Source organism: Prionailurus bengalensis, chromosome E1, assembly GCF_016509475.1.
Source record: "Prionailurus bengalensis isolate Pbe53 chromosome E1, Fcat_Pben_1.1_paternal_pri, whole genome shotgun sequence".
Lineage (NCBI taxonomy): Eukaryota > Metazoa > Chordata > Mammalia > Carnivora > Felidae > Prionailurus > Prionailurus bengalensis.
Window position 1 is genome coordinate 58,793,890 of NC_057347.1, and position 22,796 is coordinate 58,816,685.

Consider the following 22,796-nt stretch of genomic DNA (forward strand, 5'->3'; position numbering starts at 1 on the left):
ACGTGTCACTCCGGCCCCCCACGGAACGTGGGTTCTGTCCGGAAACCGCGTCTCCTTCCAGAAGCCTCCTCTTGGGCAGGATCGAGCTAGAGCTTGGGGTCTGCCCTCCGTGCTGCGTTAGAGGAGAGCGAACGTTTTCAAAATGGGACTCTCTTCCGGGTAACGGGCCGGTGTCGTGTTTCTTCAGAGACCTGCGTGAGAACGGGTCCCTCGTGGAAGGCAGCGCCACCCTTTCCAGACAGCACCTGGATAAGCCCATTCCTTACAAGTACGTCATCGTGCGAGGCAAGGGCCAGGTGGAGTACGAGTTCATCTACAAACGTCAGCAAAAGGAGGGCGAGTTCGTCAACCGCTGTCTGCACGTGAGGTCTGAACTCCTGGGCTCGGGAGGTGAGTCCTGGCCGGGCGCAGGGGTGCGGCCGTTCCTCTGCAGAGGGGGCCCGTGTGGGTCCTCGTCACGTGCCCCCCGCCCACCCCCCGGCCCCTGCGCCACATCGAAGAAGCCCGAGTTGGGAAGCACGGGTTTGATCAGCGCGACGCAACGCTCCCTTCCGATGGTCGTGGAAGGGAATTTCTCCTAAAGGGCAAAAGGGAGGAAGGTGGAGCCGCCGGGTGGGAGGGGCCGCAGGGGGCTGGTGAGCAGGTGCAGGGCGGGAGGACCCCCAGCCCCGGAGACTGAGAGTCAGACCTCCGCCGACAGCGCCCCTGCTGCTTGGCCTCCTGGCCGCCCTCCCGTCGCGTCTCCTTTCTCTTCTGTCTCCTTGTTTCCGTAGCTTTTCTTCCCTTTTTCTGTTTTCCGCTCGTGGCGTGTGGCGTGTGGCGTGTGCGGACGGGGCGTGAGTGTGGTGTGTGTGTGTGTGTGTGCTGTGGATGATCTCGGTGGCCTGTACCTTCCCTGCGGCCCGGTGCCCGGTCTCACAGGTGTGCGCGCGCGTCCCGAGAGCGCACGGTGTGCGGGGGTCTTGGTGCGCGTGTTAGCGAAGGCCGATTTCATAGCGTAGTCCTTTTCAGCAAGGTTGGCGTGTCCGCTCCCGAGAGGCCTCGGTCTGTGTCTGAGCGGCTCCCCTTGCAGCTCGACCGGCAGGGCGGTGGCCGGCCCACCGTCAGCACTTAAGGGGAACGGGCGCCCAAGCCGGGTACGTGGGACGGGGACGGGGCTGAGTGCCGGTGACCGATAGAAGGACTCACGGGAAGGCCTTCGCTGGCTTTCCGAGAGGCAGGAGGTCATGGCTGGAGCCCAGGTGCAGGGCCCCCCGTGGCCGACGGCATCACGGGTGATTTGGGAAGGGTGTGTGGAAGGTGCTGGGAACGTGGCGAATGAGGGTCTGTGCTTTGCTCCATGCAGTGGGGTCATGGCTTATCTGCGTTAATTTGAGTAAAGGCGGGTTTCCTGATTCCCCAGAGAGGGGGGACAGGTGGCTTCCCCCCTTCCCCCCTGCAAGCGTCCCCGCAGAGCGTGAACCACAGCGGCCAGGCCACCAGGGAGGAGGTTCCCGGCTGTAGGCCGCGCCCCGAGAGACCCAGGTGGCGGGAGTGCGGGCCGGTGGCCTGGCACGGGGACCTGGTGTGCTGTCCCCTGATGTGGCCCCTTCTGTCCTGCCGGCTCACGTGTCTGCTGGGCTTTCGTTGCTGGGTTTTATTTCGCGGTTTTTCATTCCGTCTGTGAGTGACCACAGTGGTTCCGTGAGCCCTCCAGCATCAGTCACCACTGCCGCGGGAAGGCTGACTTTTGCCACCTTCTCCCATCTTTTCTGTTCACCTTGTTTCCGTGTCGGTTTTGTTCCGTATTTTTTCTGACTTTTGTATTTTCTTTCTCTTTTCTCTAACGGGTTGGAACTTAAACATTTCTTCTGGTAGATTCTGAGAGACGGAGACCACTGATGTCCCTCCCTGCCCCACCGTCCCAGGGTCCAGGGTGCCCCTTGCTGTCCACGATGCGGGCCTGACCAGGCCTGCAGCTCTCCCCTCACCTTCTGTCTGGGGCGTTCTTGAACAACTGAGGGACCCACCGTGTCCCCAGCATGGGCCCACGTGGGCCTCTGGCTGGTGGGACGCAGAGAGCAGGAAAACCACTTATTCCAGGGACTAATTTCAAGTCCTCGCCAGGCTGGGATGGAGTGGGGGCGGGGTGAGCGGGGACCCCCATGCAGACCGCGGGAGGCACGGAGGACCTGCTCTTCCAGAGACTTCTACATTCTGCATCTGGTCACACGAGGAGCAGCCATGCGCTCAGCCCTTGCCCTGCGTCGGGCCCTGCGTCCAGGGCGCCGTCTAGTCTGTCGTGGGGCCCGCACTGTCCTTCATGGGGCGGGCATCGTGGATCCCAGTACAGAAGAAATAGCGCTTGCCTGGAGTGACTTAGCCAGATACTGCTCAAGGGCCGGTGGCTGTGGTTTCGGGATCAAGTTCTCAACCGCTGTGTGATCGTTTTCTTTTCTTTTTTTTTTTTTAATTTTTTTTTTAACGTTTTATTTATTTTTGAGACCCAGAGAGACAGAGCATGAACAGGGAAGGGGCAGAAAGAGAGGGAGACACAGAATCAGAAGCAGGCTCCAGGTTCTGAGCCTTCAGCCCAGAGCCCGACGCGGGGCTCGAACTCACGGACCTCGAGATCGTGACCTGAGCTGAAGTCGGACGCTTAACCGACTGAGCCACCCAGGCGCCCCAAGTGTGTGATCATTTTCTAAGGAGCTCATGTACGAAGCGTGCTGAGCCAGCTGGTTCAATCAAAGGTGTTTCAGATAGATTCCGAGCGGCTGCATCGTGTGCCCTCGGGCCCCCCTCTGATCACCTCGGGGCGACTAGGGTGTCCGTCCTACACACAGCTGTCCCCCACCTGGGCCCAGCTCCCGGCTGGGTATCCGCGGGCAGGTGCACCCGTGCGCGACCCGGCTGCCTTCCCTTCCTTTGCCTCGTCCGTCGGGCGCCAGCCTCCCAGGGAGGGGCGTCTAGGTCGGCGTGTTCGGACGGCCTGCCCTACGGCGTCTTCCTTCTTTTGCTCTTAGAGTGGCACCAGTACGATGATATAGTTTGCATGAAGCCCCCGGGGCTGATTCAGAGGGTGATGGACCATTTGACAGACGGCACGAGGAGGGAGCTGGTGCGGGGGAAGCAGCTCGCCGCCACCATCATGCTGGACACCATCTTCAGCATCCTGCAGATCTGGGACGCCATCAACATAAACAGCTTCTTCACCCAGTTCCAGCAGTTTTATTCTGTCGTGAGAGTGCCCATGATCTACGAAGGCCGTGAGCAGCCCTGGAGCGCTCTGCAGTACAACGAGAACGAGGTACCAGGTGTCCCGGGTGTCCCCAGTGGCTGTCTTCCCCTGCTGGGCGCTCAGCTCCCCCCTCCCCCACTTCTTACCGGCCAGGAGCTGCCCTGAGGAGCAGGTGCAGGCAGAAGGACCTACCTCAACTTCCCACCTCTCCAAGCACCGCTGCCTGGGGATTTTCTTCCTCCTTCACCCCATCCACTTCCCCGCCTGGCCCCACCCTTCCTCCACACCTGGCTCTGCCCCTCCTGGCCCCAGCCCTCCTCCCCCTCTGGCTCCACCCCTCCTCCCCACCTGGCCCCACCCCTGCATGGCCCCACCCCTCCTCCCCCTCTGGCTCCACCCCTCCTCCCCACCTGGCCCCACCCCTTCACCACACCTGGCCCCACCCTTCCTCAACACCTGGCTCTGCCCCTCCTGGCCCCACCCCTCCTCCCCACCTGGCCCCACCTCCTGCACTGGCCCCACCCCTCCTCCCCTGGCCCCACCCCTCCTCCCCCTCTGGCCCCACCCCTACTCCAACCTGGCCCCACCCTTCCTCCACACCTGGCTCTGCCCTTCTGGCCCCACCCCTCCTCCCCCTCTGGCCCTACCCCTCCTCCACACCTGGCCCCACCCCTTCACCACACCTGGCCCCACCCCTCCTCCCCACCTGGCCCCACCTCCTGCACTGGCCCCACCCCTCCTCACCTGGCCCCACCCCTCCACCCCTCTGGCCCCACCCCTACTCCAACCTGGCCCCACCCTTCCTCCACACCTGGCTCTGCCCTCCTGGCCCCACCCCTCCTCCCCCTCTGGCCCCACCCCTCCTCCCCCTCTGGCCCCACCCCTCCTCCACACCTGGCCCCACCCCTCCTCCACACCTGGCCCCACCCCTCCACCCCTCTGGCCCCACCCCTACTCCAACCTGGCCCCACCCTTCCTCCACACCTGGCTCTGCCCTCCTGGCCCCACCCCTCCTCCTCACCTGGCCCCACCCCTTCACCACACCTGGCCCCACCCTTCCTCCACACCTGGCTCTGCCCCTCCTGGCCCCACCCCTCCTCCCCTCTGGCTCCACCCCTCCTCCCCACCTGGCCCCACCCCCTGCACGGCCCCACCCCTCCTCTCCCTCTGGCTCCACCCCTCCTCCCCACCTGGCCCCACCCCTTCACCACACCTGGCCCCACCCTTCCTCCACACCTGGCTCTGCCCCTCCTGGCCCCACCCCTCCTCCCCACCTGGCCCCACCTCCTGCACTGGCCCCACCCCTCCTCCCCTGGCCCCACCCCTCCTCCCCCTCTGGCCCCACCCCTACTCCAACCTGGCCCCACCCTTCCTCCACACCTGGCTCTGCCCTTCTGGCCCCACCCCTCCTCCCCCTCTGGCCCCACCCCTCCTCCACACCTAGCACCACCTCCTCACCTGGCCCCACCTCCTCACCTGGCCTCTGGCAGAGCGGAAAGAAGGACTGGGAACCCTTCTCCGTCACCCGTCCCCCCGCGTTGTGGGAGGGCCCTGGCAGTTTTGAGACCTGTGGCCATGCCTGAGATGACAGTTGGGACCTTGTAAGCGTGGGGGGCCCCTCCCCCATGCAGGGTTCCGGACTGCACCCTTGGTGGTGGCTCCCATCAAAGGCCCGGGGAAGTGGGGGTGCTCAGGGTCTGGTGAGGAGGCAGGGCAGTGGGGTCACCCCTCCATGGGGCTGTGTACGCCCTTCATAGGCCTTGGCCCCCCGCCCAGGTAGCATGGAACAGAGGGCGATGATGGGGCGGCTTTCACACCCCTGACACTCACAGCCCCACAGTTATGTCTTCCTTCCCTCATGGGGTCAGGTGAAGAAAAACCTGTGGTGGTATTTGAAAAACCGGTCCGAGCCATTTCTGGAAAGAAGCGGGGACCTTCGGCCTGAAGACCACCCAGTGAGGAGCAGACTGAGAATGGGGCTGATCCTCCTGTTTTCGGTGGAAACATTTGACTTACCCATGCTGGAGGGTGACCTGTCCTGGCTCTGTAACCTCCTTTATTTGGACGCCTGTTCGCCTGGCGACCTTCACCGCGACCTCAGCCACATTTTTGAAACACGTCTGAGGTATTGTGTGTGTGTGTGTGTGTGTGTGTGTGTGTGCGTGTGTAGGTGTGCGTCCAGGAAAGAAAGACTGCCCGTGATTTTACACATCCGTCACGTCAGTGTTTATTTGTCTAGATTTTTTCCTCACGTATGTATTGTCTTCACTTTTATTACTTTTTCTACTGGAATATCTTGCTTTTTTTTTTTTTTTAATGTTTGTTTATTTTTGAGAGACAGAGAGAGACAGAGTGTGAGCGAGGGAGGGGCAGAGAGAGAGAAAGACAGAGAACCTGAAGAGGCTCCAGGTCCTGAGCCGTCAGCACAGAGCCCTACGCGGGGCTCGAACTCACAAGCGGCAAGATCATGACCTGAGCCGAAGTCGGACGCTCAACCGACCGAGCCACCCAGGCGCCCCTGGAATATCTTGCTTTTGAGAAGCTTTCTGGTGTATCACGCCTTACTGTCGACGCAAATGAAACTTTTTTTCAAATTAAAAGGAAACGGGGCGCCTGCCTGGTTCAGTCTGTGGAACCTTGATCTCAGGTTTGAGTTCCAGCCCCACATTGGGTGCAGGGTTTCCTTAAAAATAAAATCTTAAAAAAACAAAAGAGGGAAAGCATTTTATTCGAGCCCATGTTCCACCATGAGAGCACGTGTGCCCCCAGGAAAGAATGTGGTGTAGGGTTATGTGTGTTTTTTTACATGAAGAGTTACAGATCATCAAGACAGTCCGGAAAGTTACAGACTTTATGTGTTTAGTATGTGCAAGACTTAAGGGAACCGGGAGGTGTTTTTTTTTTCTTTTTTCTTATTTTTATGTTCGGAATGCTCTTCGTGTTTTTTTTTTTTTCTTTTTTCTTATTTTTATGTTTGGAATGCTCTTTTCTGGTTACTTATTTATTTATTTTTTTTTAATTTTTTTTTTCAACGTTTATTTATTTTTGGGACAGAGAGAGACAGAGCATGAACGGGGGAGGGGCAGAGAGAGAGGGAAACATAGAATTGGAAACAGGCTCCAGGCTCTGAGCCATCAGCCCAGAGCCTGACGCGGGGCTCGAACTCACGGACTGCGAGATCGTGACCTGGCTGAAGTCGGACGCTTAACTGACTGCGCCACCCAGGCGCCCCTCTTTTCTGGTTATTTAAAAGCAAATTTTTTTTAATGTTTATTTATTTTCAAGAGACAGAGTGCTAGTGGGGGAGGGGCAGAGAGAGAGGGAGACACGGAATCCGAAGCAGGCTCCAGGCTCTGAGCCATCAGCCCAGAGCCCGACGCGGGGCTCGAACTCACGGACCGCGAGATCGTGACCTGGCTGAAGTTGGACGCTTAACCGACTGCGCCACCCAGGCGCCCCAAAAGCAAATTTTTTTTTTAATGTTTATTTATTTTCAAGAGACAGAGTGCTAGCGGGCGAGGGGCAGAGAGAGAGGGAGACACGGAATCCGAAGCAGGCTCCAGGCTCTGAGCTGTCAGCCCAGAGCCCGAGGCGGGGCTCGAACCCATACACTGTGAGATCATGACCTGAACCGAAGTCAGATGCCTAACTGACTGAGCCCTCCAGGCGCCCCTGGTTATTTATTTACTTACTTTAAAAGCCAACGAACATTGTGTGCTGGGGGCAGAAACAGGGCCAGGCTTTGAGTTTTGCCGAGTCGTGTTGAATGTGGTAAATGCCACAGGGTAGCTTCCCAGGGAGCCCAGGAGCTGTGTCCACGAGCACGGAAACTTGAGAATTTCCTTTATCAGCCCTGCATGCATGTGTTTGAGAGGTTGGGGTTCGAAGATTGATTGCAGGGCTCGCCTCAAGGTCGTCTGCGGAAGCGATGGGGGTGTTCCCCCTGCAGCCTCTGTGGCCACATGTTCAGTTTCGGACACACAAGGGTCCGCTGTGCTGGGCCAAGGGTGCTCTCGGTGTGGAGGCTCCGGCCTGGCCCGAAGGAGCTTGCTTCTCTCTGGGTGGCGGGGGCCACCTCGGTGCCCTTGATTACAGAGCGCTCCTGCAAGGTCTTCTCCGCGGCTCTGCGCATGGAGCTTGCGGGGAACGGAAGGTGGGCTTCCTTGAACGATGCGTCTTATCAGGACATCTGCTTCTCGGTTTTACAAACTTGAGCTACCCAGCGCAGCTCTGCGTGTTTTAAGAGCCAGGCGTTGGTGACACACGTACAAAGTTTGTGCAAGGGCAAAGCTCAAAGAGCCGGCCAGCATCAGTATCTTGCGACCGTAGGGAGTGTGCCCTGTATCGTTTGCACGTTTCTCCTTGTGCTTACAGAGCGGCTTTATATGGCTTTGTATCTGGATTTACTGTAGCCGGAGGGTCTGGGCTCATAGATCACAGAGCTTTCCCAAACCTCTGTTCCCTCCACTGTCAGGGAGGATGGTCGGTCGCTACAGGGCTTCAGCGAGAGCCTGATGCCGGGATGGGTGGGTGCCAGGGGTGAGCCCCTACGTCCCTGGCAACCATATTTCTCCCGGGGCTGGTCGCTCTTCTCGGCCACCCCTGTGTTCTCCTGCTTCTTGTGCGAGGGGTCATCAGACCCCCCAGGGCAAGCCACTGGCCATCCTCAGCTCGCTGTGGGCTCTCTGTTCCCTTCCCAGGTGGCGGGTATTCCTGGTCAACCTTTGCCGACAGTGCATAGAGAAGGCGGTCGACCTCTGGGTGCTCACCCTGCCTGTCCTGCACCACTGCGTGGCACCAACCCCTCAAGGAAAGGACTCCAGGATACAGCCTGAAGACACCTGGGCGGCTCTGGAAGGAATCCCCTTCTCGGAGTTCCGGGAAAAAAAGGCAGATCGGTAAGTTGGAGAGCCACACTTGTGTCTGTAAGTCTTGGGATGACAGCTGTGCTTCTAGAACCTTCGATAGGCTCCCCTGTGCACACATTCCTGCTTCGGGCAACACTTCTTTTAAAATGACTTCTTCGGGGGCACCTGCGTGGTTCAGTCGGGTAAGCGTCCAACTCTTGGCTCCTGCTTAGGTCGTGACCTCACGGTGCATGGGATCGAGACCCACGTCGGGCTCCCCGCTGACAGCTCAGAGCCTGCTTAGGATTCTCTCTCTCTGTCTCTCTCCCCTTGGAGCATGCTTGCTGGTGTGCTCTCTTAAACATGAAAAAGCTTTTTAAAAAAAGATTAATTATATGTATTTTAAATACCCTTCAGTGGTGTATAAACTGTCTAGAAGAAATTCAGTTGCTAACAATGGAAAATGACAAACACCAGCCTTGGTCTTAAAGATCTTGTCTTTCAGGCAGACACGGCCTTTAGTGGGTCACGAACCTTTATCAGATGTTCTTTGTAGCCCTTCTGTGACTTCTGTGGCACCTGGCTTTATGTGCCTTCCAGCTGTCCCCTTCTGGGGTGTCTCCAGTACAGTGTCACCGTATAATGTCATAATTTAAGGACCTTCACTGGGTCCACTTGGACTGTTTGATGTGGAGCATTTACTTACTCGCTCATCAAGATGCTTCATTCGTAAGTCACTGCAGCCCCTGTAGAAGACAGTATGGAGGTTCCTTAAAAAGTTCACGGTGGAGGGGCGCCTGGGGGGCTCAGTAGTGAGCTGGGCGTCCGACTTCGGCTCAGGTCACGATGTCGCGGTTTGTGAGTTCGAGCCCCGCGTCGGGCTCTGTGCTGACGGCTCAGAGCCTGGAGCCTGCTTCGGATTCTGTGTCTCCCTCTCCCTTGGCCCTCCCCCACTCATGCTGTGTCTCTCTCTCTGTCTCTCAAAAATAAACATTAAAAAAAGAAATTAAAAAAAAAAAGTTGACAGTGGAACCACCATACGATCCCACAGTCTCACTTGTGGGCGTCTGCCCCACGGAGACGACATCAGGATCTCAGAGATGCACGTGTGCCCCCATGTCCACTCCAGCAATATTCACAATAGCCACGGCGTGGGGACAGCCTAGTGCCCACCGATGAGCGGATAAAAAAGTTGGGAGATACGCCCAGTCACACACACACAAATTTCCGGGTAGAAGGTGAAGAAGTTTTGGGAGCCCGCTCTACGGCCTGGTGAGTGTAGTTGGTGGGAGTGTATTAGACAGGCTTCCGTGTCGCTAAGAGAGTAGATCTTCACTGTTCTCAGCACAACAAAGAAATTGTAACTATGTGACTTGATGCAGGTGCTGGGTAGAGCCAAGGCGGTCAGTGTATAAATGTGTCAAATCAACACACTCCACACCTGGCACACAAGGGCTCCAAGCCACTTACAGCTCCATAAAGCTGGAAACAGTGCTTAATTCTTAGTGCAATTTCTTGCCGTGGTAAAAAGAGACACGTCCTATAATTTGGCTTTTTAATCATTTTCAGCGTAGGTCAGCGGCATCCCACAAACTCACACGGGTATGCCGCCCCGGCCAGAGCTTTCTCCTTGTTCCCACGTTGAAACTCTGTCCCTGTTAGGCAACGACTCTGTTTCCTCTGCCCGCACCTGGTAAGGCCCGTCCTGCTGTCTGTCTCCGTGCATTTGCACACGCCAGGGACCTCTCGTCAGTGGAATCAGCATGTTTGTCCTTTGGAGACGGGCTGGTTTCACTCAGCGTCGCATCTTCAACTTTCATCCGCTTTGGTGAATTCTTTTCTTTTTTTTAGTGTTTATTTTTGAGAGAGAGAGAGCGAGCTTGAGCGAGGGAGGGGCAGAGAGAGAAGGAGACAACGAATCAGAAGCAGGCTCCAGGCTCCGAGCGGTCAGCACAGAGCCCGACGCGGGGCTCCAGCTCGCGAACTGCGTGATCATGACCTGAGCCAAAGTCGGACGCTTCACTGACTGAGCCACCCAGGCGCCCCGACGTTTAAATTATTTTTGAAGTTTGGACTTTATAAGTCTCTTCTGACATTACTTAACTCCGTCTGTGTTTGCCGATCTCACTGCTGCTCCTTCTCTGTCCCTACAGGAGTCACTTAGTTCAGCTCATGGGAAAGGAAAGGCATTTGCTGAACGTAGATGAGTTTCTCTTCCGGTCCTGGTTCAGTCTGCTGCCCCTGCGCAACCTGGTTCACTATATGGAGAACTTCATGGACCATCTGAGCGTCTTCCCCACTTGCGTCCTGGACTGCCTTCTGGGGACGTGGTACCGGCTTCAAAGGCTTACAAAACTCTCCTTCAGCGACTTCGAGGTCTGTTGTCCAGAGCAGGCTCTTGAGACGCTTAGCAAAAGCAGATCAGAAGCGAGACGTTCAGAGCCTGTGATTCTTCTCTTCTGCGGTCCTGGCAGGACGAAACGCTTAGAAGCCAGAGGCCCGGGTGGGGTGGCTCTTTGCCAGGGCTATGGGGCCGCTCTGATGGCAGTTCCTCTGCTTCCGGAGAGTTCCCGAAAGCCGCGGCCGGGAGGCGTTCAGGCTGTGCAGTATGGGCGGGCGGACGGGGTCGGGGCTCCCCCGCGTGCCGCTCTGTCACAGCTGCTCCCTCCTTTCCCGTTTTGGGGGGCGCGGGAAATGGTCCAATTTTAAATCCTGAACTTCCCTTGTGAGACGATAGAAGATTGGTTCTCGAGTACCTTAAAACTCGTTGGTAGCAAGCAAGAAAGGAATCCATTGTTCTGCTCTATTCACGTCGGGTTTTCTGGGTTCTGTCTTCGCGAACGCGGTGGCGTCACTTTGACTGTCCTGTTTTGTTTTGTTTTTTTTCTTGGCCACCCCAGAACACTGAGAACACGTTTCAAATGTTGCTCCACCTCCTGGACATTTATCAGGACAGGTAAGTGGGAAAAGCGAAATGCGGACTTTCTCCTGCACGCGGTCACCCCCCACTGACCGCGGGATCAGAAGGTCCTCACCCACCGCCTTTTTGAGCTGTCAGTGCTCTTTTCTCCCCCACGTTGTCTTCCATCCGTATCCAAACGATCACCGCATCGCATATCCATGCTCGTGTTCCGCATTTCTTTAACATCTGGTCTCTGCATGGTTTCTTGCAAGTCGGGCCAGCTGACTACACGGAAACACACACGTGGGGCGTCAGGTGTTTCCTGAATTCTCGGGACACCTGCGGTATCGCCTCCCCTGGATTCTTAGGGTGTTCCGGGTGGGGGCGTCAGATCGCCATTCATGTCAGGCCCCAGTGGCCCCAGGACCTCCCCCGAGCCAGTCACAGAAGCACCCTCACAGTGCCTCTCATGTCACCTGCTGCTCCTCGCCCCCGTTGGCTCTGGCCACGTGCCAGCCAGGGACGACGGGGCCTGGTCCCCACAGAGCTGGAAGAGTCTCCATCCACCGTACGTGTTCTGGCACTGTCTTCGCTCCCTCTCTCCCTGTACCCTTCTGATTTTTTTTTCAAATTTACGTAGTACCTTAACCTGCGGTGACACACATCCCTAGCTTTTTTTTTTGCCTTACTCGTAGGGATTTGGAAGGGAAGGAACGCATCACGGTTAATGGGTACTGTTGTCTCATTTCTCCTAAATTACTTCAACGATCTCTCTTAACTCTTTGCGGGGTAGGATCCTTGAGGAGCCCTTGGTACAGTCCTACTTGACTGTGTGCCTGAAACTTCACGAAACTATCTGCAGAATCACCAAAGACCCAAAGTTTTATGAGCTGCCTGCCTTATCTGCCGAGATTGTTCGCAGAATTATTATACTTAAATCTCTAGTGGTAAGTGGAACCCACACACACCGTGTCGCACCCACGATAACTGGAATTTCGAGCGGCCTCAATTCCAGGAGGGAGATCGGCTGGCTCTAAGATTGCTAGAGGGCCACAGAATGGGTGACAGCGTCCTCAGAATGTACGTTGGGCACCTGCCCTGTGCCGGGTTCTGTTCTGTGCACTGAGGATGTTTTGGTGAGCTGGCGTCTGCACCCTTACCCTCCGCGGGCTTCCACTGGAGGGAGGGAAGGAGGCAGGCAGTGCAGGGGTTAACTCCAGAGCCGTACGGATGTGCGCCCAGAACGCACGTCCGGGCGTGGTCTTTCCCACTTGACCTCGTTTCCTGCACACTAGTACCTAACTACAGCGGCCAAGTGCACGCACCCAACAGGCACACCTCCACGCCTCTGCACACAGGTGCGCGCCCTTGCGCCCCCTCCAGGATCGAGCTGTAGGGAGACCCCGGCGCCCTGTCCCCTCTCCCGCTGCACGCCTCCCAGAGGGAGCCCTCTTCTGTTTCCTGCCGCCCAAGATGAGCTTTGCCCATCTTCGCACACTCTGCTTCATGTGCCTGCTTGCTTCACTCACACCTGCGTGTCTGGGACTCACACCCCTCCCTGCTCGTGGCAGAACTTTCTTCCTTTCTCCGCGTTGTACTCTTAGTACACTTGAGATCCTGGGCATCACCCTGCAGGTGATATGAGACTTTACGTTCAGACTGACCGTTTGCTTGCTAACCGGAGTAGGAGCCAGAGCTGGGACGTTAGCAACGTGAAGGAATTCCGCGTGTGTTTTGACTTTATTCTTTTAATTTTTCTTCTCTCGAATACCTGAGACACATTTTAAAATAAACGTTGGTAAGATGATTCTGCTGAAACCGCTGTTGTTTAAACTTTAATCACGGGCAGGTTTCCACTTCCATAAATGTACGCGAAAATACGTACATACGTTTTCCCGCAGAGAAAGCTCTTACGTGGTGGTTGGACTCTCAGACCGGTGTAATCTACAATATGGTGAAAATATTCTACCTCAGCCATAGAAACAAAAAGCTTGGCAAAACTGAACTCAAAAATGTATGATCAGTTTTTAACAAGCTTTTGGGTGGGTCCTGACACAGGGGGTTAAGTGCATTGATGGGACACCAGATGCAGAAAGGCCAGGGGTGTGGGAATGCTTCAGACTAGTGCTCGGCCTTGGGCTGTCCACATCCTGCCCGTCTCTGCCCGGCCCTGTGCCCGGTGTAGGTGATGGAAAAGAGAAAGGGGGCCGCGTGGGGGGCACCCAGGGAACGTGTAAGTGTGGCACAGGTGACAGGCAGTAGGCTGGAGTGTCCATAAGGTGCCGTGGGAACCGAGGGCAGGGCTGGGGTTCCTACGAGGAGTGAAGAGCCCCCACAGGGTCGGGGAGGAGGAAACTTGCTGTTCTCAAAGGCCCACAGGGAGTGGAGTGTGGCTGGAGATGCAGCCAAGGTGTAGAGAAGGCCAGATCACAGGGCAGGCAGGCACACCATGCTTGAGCTTCTGGATTGTTCTAGTAGGTGCTGTGCCATTCGGGGATTTCAGGCAAGGGCGGGTCTGTCCCAATTTTCAGCTGAGAACCGTGGCGCCCACTTGGCATCCACTGATTCGGCGCTGGCCGGGTGGGCCTCCTCCCTCCCCGTCTTTACGGACAGAGCCCCCTCCTGCCCTAGGCTGGGTACGGTCCCCTTCATGTGCCCAGAGAACACCTGGCATTTTCCCCACTAGGCACCTACGTGCTTAGCGAGCAGATGCTTGCCTGTCTGTCTGTCTGTCTGTCTGTGAGCCGTTGCCCGCTCCTCCACAGCATCAGCTTGCAGGGCAGGAACCCAATCTGCTTGGTCACCGGGCGGGGGGGGGGGGCATGTGGTGGCTCTCAGGGAGCCCCCCGGAGGGCGGAGTGACAGCTGATCCAGGTGTGGGTCCTGTCACTTACACTGACCTTGCGGGGCACTGCCGAAGCACAGAGGCTAGCGCTGAACTGAGAGGGCCTTCCTGGGGCTTCGGGGCATGGCCTCTGCTGAGGTGAGGCTCTGTGCCCATCTGCTTCATGTAGATGTCCAGGTGTGGGAGAGGCAGCACCAGAGCCCGGACCCCAGCGCCAGAGCCCGTGACCCCAGGGCCAGAGTCCAGACTCCAGGGCCAGGGCCCGTGACCCCAGGGCCAGGGCCCGGACCCCAGTGCCAGAGCCCGTGACCCCAGGGCCAGAGTCCAGACTCCAGGGCCAGGGCCTGTGACCCCAGGGCCAGGGCCCGGACCCCAGTGCCAGAGCCCAGACCCTGGGGCCAGAGCCTGTTACAAGGGCCAGATCCCAAGAGCTCAGGGCCAGGGCCCATGACCCCAGGGCCAGAGCCCGGACCCCAGGGAGAAAGGATTTTTCGGAGTAGGGGAAACCTCGTGGGAAAAAAATGTGGATGGAAGCGGCCTCGGGTTTACCTCTGTCCAAGGAGCAGGGGTCTGCGTGGTGCACCAGTGGGGGCGTCTCTGGGCTGCTGGAGGCTCTGCCACTGGGCACGTCCTCTCCTAGCCAGTCTGGAGAAGGCGGCCTGGTGTGGCCTGCTCACTGGTAAGGCGGAGTCCCCCCGTGCTGTCGCTGCACTGGGGGGGGTTCACAGGGACAGAAGGCTTATCTTTCCCAAGCCCCCTGCTTTGCCCGAGCCGCCCACTCACAGAGCAAAGCCACAGAGTCCCGCGAAATCGAAGCGCCTTGAAACGTAGGCGAGGCTGAGGTCTCGAACGCGCTCATGTGACTCCGATGTGGCTGGTTCTCGAGCACCTGCCACGGATCGGGAAGGGGGAGTGGCGTCTCCAGAATGTCCCGAGTCATGGTGTGGGGACCCTTACGCGCCCTCTCTCTCCCTCAGCAGCCGGATTCAGCTGAAGGCCCAGGAAAGGAGACCGGGAAGAAGAACTCCGTGAAAACGGTCTTCCAGGGGACGGTCGCCAAGACCAGAGCTTGGCTTCAGAGCATTTTTCAGGAGAGCATGTTCTTCAACTACTGGTCGCAGGTCACGTTCAGATACCGGGAGGAAATCAAGGTGAGCTGTGTGGGGCCAAGGCACTGACGCGGCACGCTGGCCCCGTGCTCTCTCCCCAGGATGCACGGCCAGGGCTGGTCGTGCTGCCCACGGTCCACCTGGTGGGGTCTACCGTGGCTCCCCCCCCCCCCCCGCCACAGGCCCCGGGGGAAGGTGCTGAGACGCGGGGCCTGCGGGGAGAGGGCTCCCTTTCAGCCAGGATGCTGGCAGGCGGTTTGGCTGGAAAAGGCAGGAAAAGGCAAGAGTTACTTGAAGGGGAAACTGGGCAGAATAATCCCCGAAGCGTTAAGAATGAGTGAAGGGTGGCTTATGGTCCATTGACACGAGAGGATTCTCAGTTAAATGTAGTAATTAATAATGGTAAGATAATACTGATTAAAATGTAGCCGAACATCTACTCCGAGGCAGGTGTGGCTGTTAGCCCCGTCTCACAGAAGAGGTGACGGGGTTGGGGGACATGACGAGAGAGTGGACCAAAGTGCGGGCAGCCCAGCCCCAGGGACTCCCCATCAGAGCCCCACAGCGGGTGAACCGGGCTGTGTTCTTGAAGACTGTAGCCAGCTGCCAGGACGCGGCTGTAGAGAAGGGATGAGCCACCCAACCGGATGGCCCCCTTCACCCCCTCGACCCAGATTTCAGCAGGTGCTTGCCTCCCAGGACACTTGAACGGGATAGTGGTAAAATCCCACAGCTGACCCTGTGCGTGAACAGGGCTGGTGATGCTCGTATGTCTCAGACTTAACCCCTTCTCCACACGGAAGGGGGCATCAATCCAAATGCCTGGAGCACAGAAGTCCTATCACCCACCCTCAGAGGGACAGAGTCTGAGGTCAAAATGAAGAGCACGCACGTCAACCTTGAGCTTTATTTAGAAATTTCGTTGTTGGTAGTGGGACGGGCGGAGCGCTTCTGGAGTTGTCTGTGTGGGCGCCGGGCACAGGGATTCGGAAGCCAGGCGTCTTTCTCACTGTGGCGAAGCAGACGTGGCAGAGGCCAGGGGCCCGTGGTATTGCTGTGAGCTCGTGACCTGGAGGGCTGGAGGGGCTCCCAGCTCTCTCCACTGAAAGGCCTGGAAGTCATGCCGGCCAGGCCCCTGAGCGTCGCGAGCACCCCCAGGCCTGGCTTTACCGTCCCCACTAAAAGATACCTGGGCTTCAGGCAGGACAGCTGGCCCCACAGCCTGACACCCCTGTGGTAGACACAGGGCTCGTGGCGGGGCTCGTGGCAGGCCAGCGTCCCAGACCAGCTCCCGGGACAGTCGCTCGTTTAGCTCCTGGTACCCGGTGACACCGTTTCCGAGCTTTGGCAGCCGTACTGTGCCCGAGTAAGGCACGAACTCAAGGGGAACACGAGTTGGCCATACGTGGGCACTCCGTCGCATCTTTGTGATATTTCTGTAAGTCTAAAGTCATTCCACGTTTCTAGAAAAAAGGAAACAGAAGGTCGTCCGAAGGGACTACTAGCCGAATCTGGGACAGTTTGGTCATCCGGACGAGTAATGCCGGGACTGGACAACAGACAGCTCATTAATCCTTGAAACATGTTTACAGAAACAGAAAGCGGGGGGGGGGGAGGAGAGAAAGAGAAGTTCCTCGTTTTATTGGAGAATGCAGCCAACGGAGGTGGAGGAAACCGCCGTGGTCACAACCTTCATCTGTAACACGGCGGTGATCGTGGACTCCGTCAGGATTCATCCACGAGTGCTGAACTCAGTGGGTGTGAGCGTTAGGAAGCAGGGTGTCGGGGATCTGCTTGTCCTCATGGGAGAATTAGGAGTCAAGTCAGATCGAGAGACAGTCTACAGACAGAAGAATGGACGGCCTCCCCATCACCCCCGTCAGGGGACAGGGTCCCGCCAACACCAACCACCCTGAGCGTGACGCTGGCACCGTGATCGTGTGGCAGAAGGGCCACGATGCCAGGAGATTCCTTCCCACGTGTTTAGAGGACCACGTGGCGTGGAGCCTGCACCTTCTCTCCCCGTGGTTCTGCAGAGAAAACGCTTCACGAAGGAGACAGAGAAAGCAGCTGTTAAATACCAACAACTGGGGAATCCAGTTGAAGGAACAGGGGTCTCACCGGGCCGTCCCTGCAACTTTTGTTTTATGTTCGGAGTTCCTTGAGCTAGAAGAGGAGACAGATACGTTCAGCTTAGAGACCAGCTACACGGTAGGAGGAGCATCCCGGCTGCCTGGTCCTGTCGAAGCCCTTCCTTTCCAAAGACTGGGACGAGGATGGCTGCCCTGCCTCGCCACTGACACGGCTCACCGGTGACAGAGACGTGGTCAGAACCCAGGTGTCCCACGCCCCTGGAGCTGCCATAACAGTCTTTCCTTTCTCGTAGAATTCATCGCGGCCCTTGGTTGTCCTGCGGCTGTCACTGACATGAGGGCTTTTGCAGGTCTGGAGGCGGCTGGTGGAAATAAACTTCCCCGTGGAGTATGGCTGGAAGGAGTCGTTGATGGGGGACCTGGAAGGAAGAATCAAACAGGTAGCAGAAGTCGGGGTGTTCTTTTCAGGAGCAAGTTGGTGAAGCCAGACCATTCGTAACATCCTGTAGATACGGAACGGTGCATTTCATGGGTAGTCTTGGTGTGCAAGGGGCGTGGGGTAGACCTGACCTTGCATTTAAAAAATTTTGTTAAATGTTTATTCATTTTTGAGAGAGAGAGAGAGAGAGAGAGAAAGAGGGCAGGGGAGGGGCAGAGAGAGAGGGAGGCACAGAATCTGAAACGGGCTCTGAGCTGTCAGCACAGAGCCCGATGAGGGGATTGAACGCATGAACCACGAGATCGTGACCTGAGTGAAGCCGGACGCTTAACCGACTGAGCCACCCGGGCACCTGTGACCTTGCATTTTTGATCCGGCCTTAATAGTTTGACCAAAGGTGATATTCCAGAGAAGAATGAGGGAAAGGGTCTTGCCTCCAGGGAAACCCTAGGTTTGTGGAGCAAAGCCCTCCCATGTGCAGATTGCTTGCTAATGGGACAGATTGCTTGCTAATGGGACAGATTGCTTACTAACCCCAGTGGCAAAAATGGGGGAACAAAAGTGTTTTCATTTCTTTTTCTTTTTTAGAGAGAGAGACACAGAATGCAAGCAGGGGAGAGGGAAGGAGGGGGAGGGAGGGAGAATCTCGAGCTTCATGCTTAGCTCTGCGCCCTGCGTGGAGCTCGATCCCACGACCCTGGGATCATGACCCGAGCCGAAATCAAGAGTCGGACGCTCAACGAACTGAGCCACCCAGGCGCCCCCATGTCTTTATTTTTAGTTAAAGCCTGTGACCCTAGGAAAATCAGGACTCGTTTTTACATGATACGAGAGTTTTATACGCCACGGCCTCCGGGGTCTTTTGAGGAAATTGGAAGCAAGGGGGAATCGCTTATTTTTCAAAGTTTCCCTTGCTTCTGCAAGCTGCTGGGCCAGGGGCTTTTTCTGCAAAGCGGGAGGAGAGACGCTGCATCGCAGCCTCGTTCGTCTAATGGCTCCAGTTGGCGGGGCCAGGGGACATGGTCGGGGCGGGGTGTGAAGTAAGCTCCTGGGGACCCGATGCAGTGCGGGGAAGGCAGGACAATCGGGGCGCTTCTATCGCACAAGCTCTCACACCGTCGCCCTGTGTCGCAGGAGAGGCCTCTCGTCCAGATCTCTGCCTTCTGCAGCACCCACTGGGATGCCATGGGGTTAGAAGACAGCGTGTCAAGATGCTTCGAGAAGTGTGTCATTGAAGCAGTGAGCGCGGCCTGCCAGGTGAACAGCCTCTCACCGCGTGGGAAACGCGTTTGGGTTCACGGCGGTCCTCTGCCATCATCAGCTCGGGGCCGTTCAGTGCCCGCTGGTTCTGAGCCCCGGCTGCCAGTGCAGACATGGGCACCGGGCATCCCCCCTTCTAGCCTAGAGGGAGGGTCCTCAAATTCAGTACCCTTGACCCCGAGACGCCGCTCAGCCTCCTGCTACCACAGCTCACGCACCGCTCACGGGTGACCCTGAATCAAGCAATCCGGTGCTGCGCCTGTACGTCCTTCTCATTGCCGCTGGATTGTCTTCTGTTTGTTTTTTTTGTTTTTAAGTTTTTTTGTAAGTTCATTTATTTTGAGAAAGAGAGAGAGTGCGCGCGAGCAGGGGAGGGGCAGAGGGAAGAGAGAGAGAATCCCAAGCAGGCTCCATGCTGTCAGCACAAATCCTGATGTGGGGCTCGAGCCCACAAACCATGAGATCGTGACCTGAGCTGAAACCAAGAGCCGGACGCTTAACCGACTGAGCCAGCCAGGCGCCCCGGCTGCTGGCGGCTGGTCTTACCACCTGCTCACACTCGCTTAGCTCGTGTGCAGTAAGAGACCCCAAAGGCTGGCAGAACATTTATGGAAGAAGACGATGAGTTTGGAAAGATTCTGTCAACTCACGTAGGGTTTTTTCTGCAGAGTGGGGAGAGATTCTGCCCCACCTCGCCCCTTCGGAACAGCCTCTCCCACTCTGTGTGTGGGTGAGCTTAGGGCTTTCTGTACATAAAATCGCATCGTATGCAGAGAGAAATGGTTTTACTTTTTCCTTGGCAATCTGGATGCCTTATATCTTGTTCTCCCTTCATTGGTGTGATTAGAGCCCCCAGTGCAGACGGGCCTTACTTCTCATCTCAGCGGGGACGCCCTCAGTCTTGTGCCTCTGAGCGTGTCGTCGGCTGTGGACTTTTCAGAGACGCCTTTCGTCAGCTTGAGGGCATTCCTTCTAGTCGAGAGTTTTTATCGTGGAAAGGCATTGGATGTCTGAACGCTTTCTGTGTCTGCTGAGACAACTGTACGATTTGTTTTCTCTGGATATGATGTAGCACATTAACAAATGTTCCGTGTTATGGGGCAACTGGGTGGCTCAGTTGGTTGAGTGTCCAACTTAAGCTCAGGTCATGGTCTCCCCATTCGTGAGTTTGAGCCTCGTATGGGGCTTTGCACTGACGGCTCAGAGCCTGCTTGGGATTCTCTCTCTCTGCCTCTCTCTCTCTCTCTCTCTCTCTCTCTCTCATTCAAAATAAATATATAAACTTACAAAAAAAAAAGCACAGATCTTTGGGGCACCTGTGTGGCTCAGTCGATTAAGCCTCTGAATCTTGATTTCAGCCTCGGGTTATAATCTCATGGTTGGGGAGTTCGAGCCCCACATCTGGCTCTGTGCTGATATCCCAGACCCTGCTTGGGATTCTCTCTCTCTCTCCCTTTCTGCCCCTCCCCTGCTTGCTCTCGCTCTCTCGCTCTCAAAAATAAATAAAACTTAAAAAAAAAAACCACGAAAACAGGGGCGCCTGGGTGGCTTAGTTATTTGAGCATCCGACTTCAGCTCAGGTCATGAACTCGCGGTTTGTGAGTTCTAGCCCCATGTCGGGCTCTGCTGACAGCTCGGAGCCTGGAGCCTGCTTCGGATTCTGTGTCACCCTCTCTCTCTCTGCCCCTCCCTCGCTCGTGCTCTCTCTCTGTCTCTCAAAAATAAACATTAAAAAAAAAAACCCACAAATGTTCTGTGTTAAACCAACCTTCCACCCCCGGGATAAACCCCACCCGGTCATGGTGTATAATCCTTTTTATATGTTGTTGGATGCGGCTTTGCTTCATCCTCGTAAATATCAAAAAGTAGCTATTGTAAACGAACCCCTGCTTTTTTCCCAATTACCGGAACTTTTTATAAAAACTTTGAACCGGAAGAAGGAGGATGTTCCATGTCTCTGTGGGGAATCGGAAGGAGGATTACAAAGTATGTGCTGAACGCGTTACAGTTGAGAATCATGGTTTAGGACAGGGTATGCGTATTAACAGCTTTCTCATACTACGTTTGGCATCCTTCCCGGGAAGTTCAGGAAACCCGCAGCAGGCCGCCGTGAGCCCGAGGAAACGGGTTGGGCCGTGCAGGTGCGTCTGTGTGTATTTTTTGCCTCTGTTTCTGCGTCTCTGATGTTTGTCAGGTGAGGACACGGCATGCAGGGAAACAGAAATGCCCTAAGAAAAGGGAAGTATTTTCTTCTCTTGCTTTTTTTGAGGCTTTGTAAACCACAGAGGATTTCTGGAATGCTATTGAACGAGCGGTTGATTTACATCCTTCGAAGGCAAACCCTCCCGAGAAACCTCCCGCATTTCCCTCTCTTTGTTCAGTCTCAGACCAGCATTCTTGAAAGAATCTCCCATCACGACCTGCGGAAATTTGGCAGTCTTGTGTCGGCCGTGATCACCAAGTCCTGGCCAAGGAGCAACGGGCAAGCCGTGGATGACATGGATGGGGTGTTAACGCACCTGCTCACGTGGCCGGACGTCAAGCATCTCTTCAAGTTATACGGTATGTCCGTGGGGGGTGCAGGTGTGTCTGTCCCGTGTGCTTGTGTCTTCCTGAGCCCCGGGGCGGGGGACAGAGTATTAGACCTGATACTCGGGCGGGTTGATGTTCGACCAGGGAAGCAGACGGGAGGGAGGAACCCAGGAGGATCCGGGGTATCCTGCTCTGTGGCCCCCATTCCCTGGGTGCCTGCCATGCCCCAGCTTCACTGCCAGCGTAGGGTCCTTGAAACAGTCCCGAAAGATCCCCGTTCTTCAGGCGAGGAAGCCGAGGCGGGGGGCTCGTAGTGTGACTCACCCGAGGTCTCAAACATAAATACCAAGAACTAAAGTCCAAACCCAAGTGTGTCTGGCTCTAAAAACCACTCTCTGTTGTTCTGAGATCAGCGTCCACGTCGAAGCCGATGCTGACGACCTTTCACAACAAAATAAATACTGTCTGTTTCTTTGCTCCCACCCCCCCCATGCCCCGGGTGTTCTGTGGTCAGAGAGGGGGAGATACGTATTGCCCAAAAAATGTCGTATTCAAGTTTATGTGTAAGTCGTTAGGTTCAGATGTAGGGCAAGGGCACTGGATTTGGGACAAAAAAAAGCCCAGTTGGAGGATTCGGAGTCTCTGTTACATCGGAGTCTTGCCTGTCAGTGCTGTTGTGTGCATAAAACGAGGTCGTTGATGGGGGCGTGGGTGGTTTCATGAGCCTTGTTAAAAGCCACTCACTCGGAAAGATTTCATTTGTGTCTTTTAAAATTAACGGACGCTTTTAGGGGCGCCTGGGTGGCTCAGTCGGTTAAGCATCTGACCTTGGCTCAGGTCATGATCTCACGGTTTGTGAGTTCGAGCCTCGCGTCGGGCTCTGTGCTGACAGCTCGGAGCCTGGAGTTGCTTTGGTTTCTGTGTCTCCCTCTCTCTCTGCCCCTCCCCTGCTTGTGCTGTGTCTTTCTCTCTCTCTTTCTCTCTCAAAAATAAAGATTAAAAAAATAATTAATAATAATTAAAAAAACTAAAACTAAAATAAATAAATAAAAATTCTGTCCTCTCACTTGAGCTTAAAATTCAAATCCCCATGTTTGCAAGAGAGCCAACCTGTGCGGAATATCAGACCCTCACATTGATGTGTCTCCGCAAAAACACCCCCTGCAAACCCTCCGGGTCACCCTCGCTGGGCACCCGCGCGTCTCTGGTGCAGGCCACTGTTCCGCTGCGCGGATTCTCAAGACGCGGGGCTTAAAGGAGACACTGGTTCCAGAACAACCCTCAGCATGCTGACGGGGGCTCAGGTTTTAAAAGCCAGAGAAGTGCGGCTCTCTCTCCTGCCATGGCGGGAGTCACCTCTATGAGCGAGGTCGTTTGGGAAGCCTTCCAGAAAGCAGAATCGGGCTAAGGGAGAGACGCTTCTGGAGACACAGGGTGACCTTTGCTGGTCTCGCGTGCAGGTGCGGGCAGAATAGCAAGGAGGCCGCGGGGCAGCCCCGTGTCATGCAGGGGCGGGGGGCGGGGGGCGGGGGGCAGGCGCCTGCTCCTT

The 22,796-nt window shown here is 56.3% G+C and overlaps 1 protein-coding gene across 1 annotated transcript in view; it reads left to right on the top strand.

Annotated features, from left to right (window-relative positions):
* RNF213 (ring finger protein 213) overlaps positions 1–22,796 on the top strand; it is a 107,461-nt gene that overhangs the window by 23,630 nt on the left and 61,035 nt on the right. Inside the window, 11 exon segments of the mRNA XM_043585749.1 lie at positions 188–390; positions 3,006–3,289; positions 5,089–5,345; positions 7,921–8,118; positions 10,221–10,443; positions 10,968–11,023; positions 11,763–11,916; positions 14,792–14,965; positions 17,367–17,456; positions 18,590–18,712; positions 21,097–21,277. Coding sequence (XP_043441684.1) covers positions 188–390; positions 3,006–3,289; positions 5,089–5,345; positions 7,921–8,118; positions 10,221–10,443; positions 10,968–11,023; positions 11,763–11,916; positions 14,792–14,965; positions 17,367–17,456; positions 18,590–18,712; positions 21,097–21,277 — 1,943 coding nt within the window.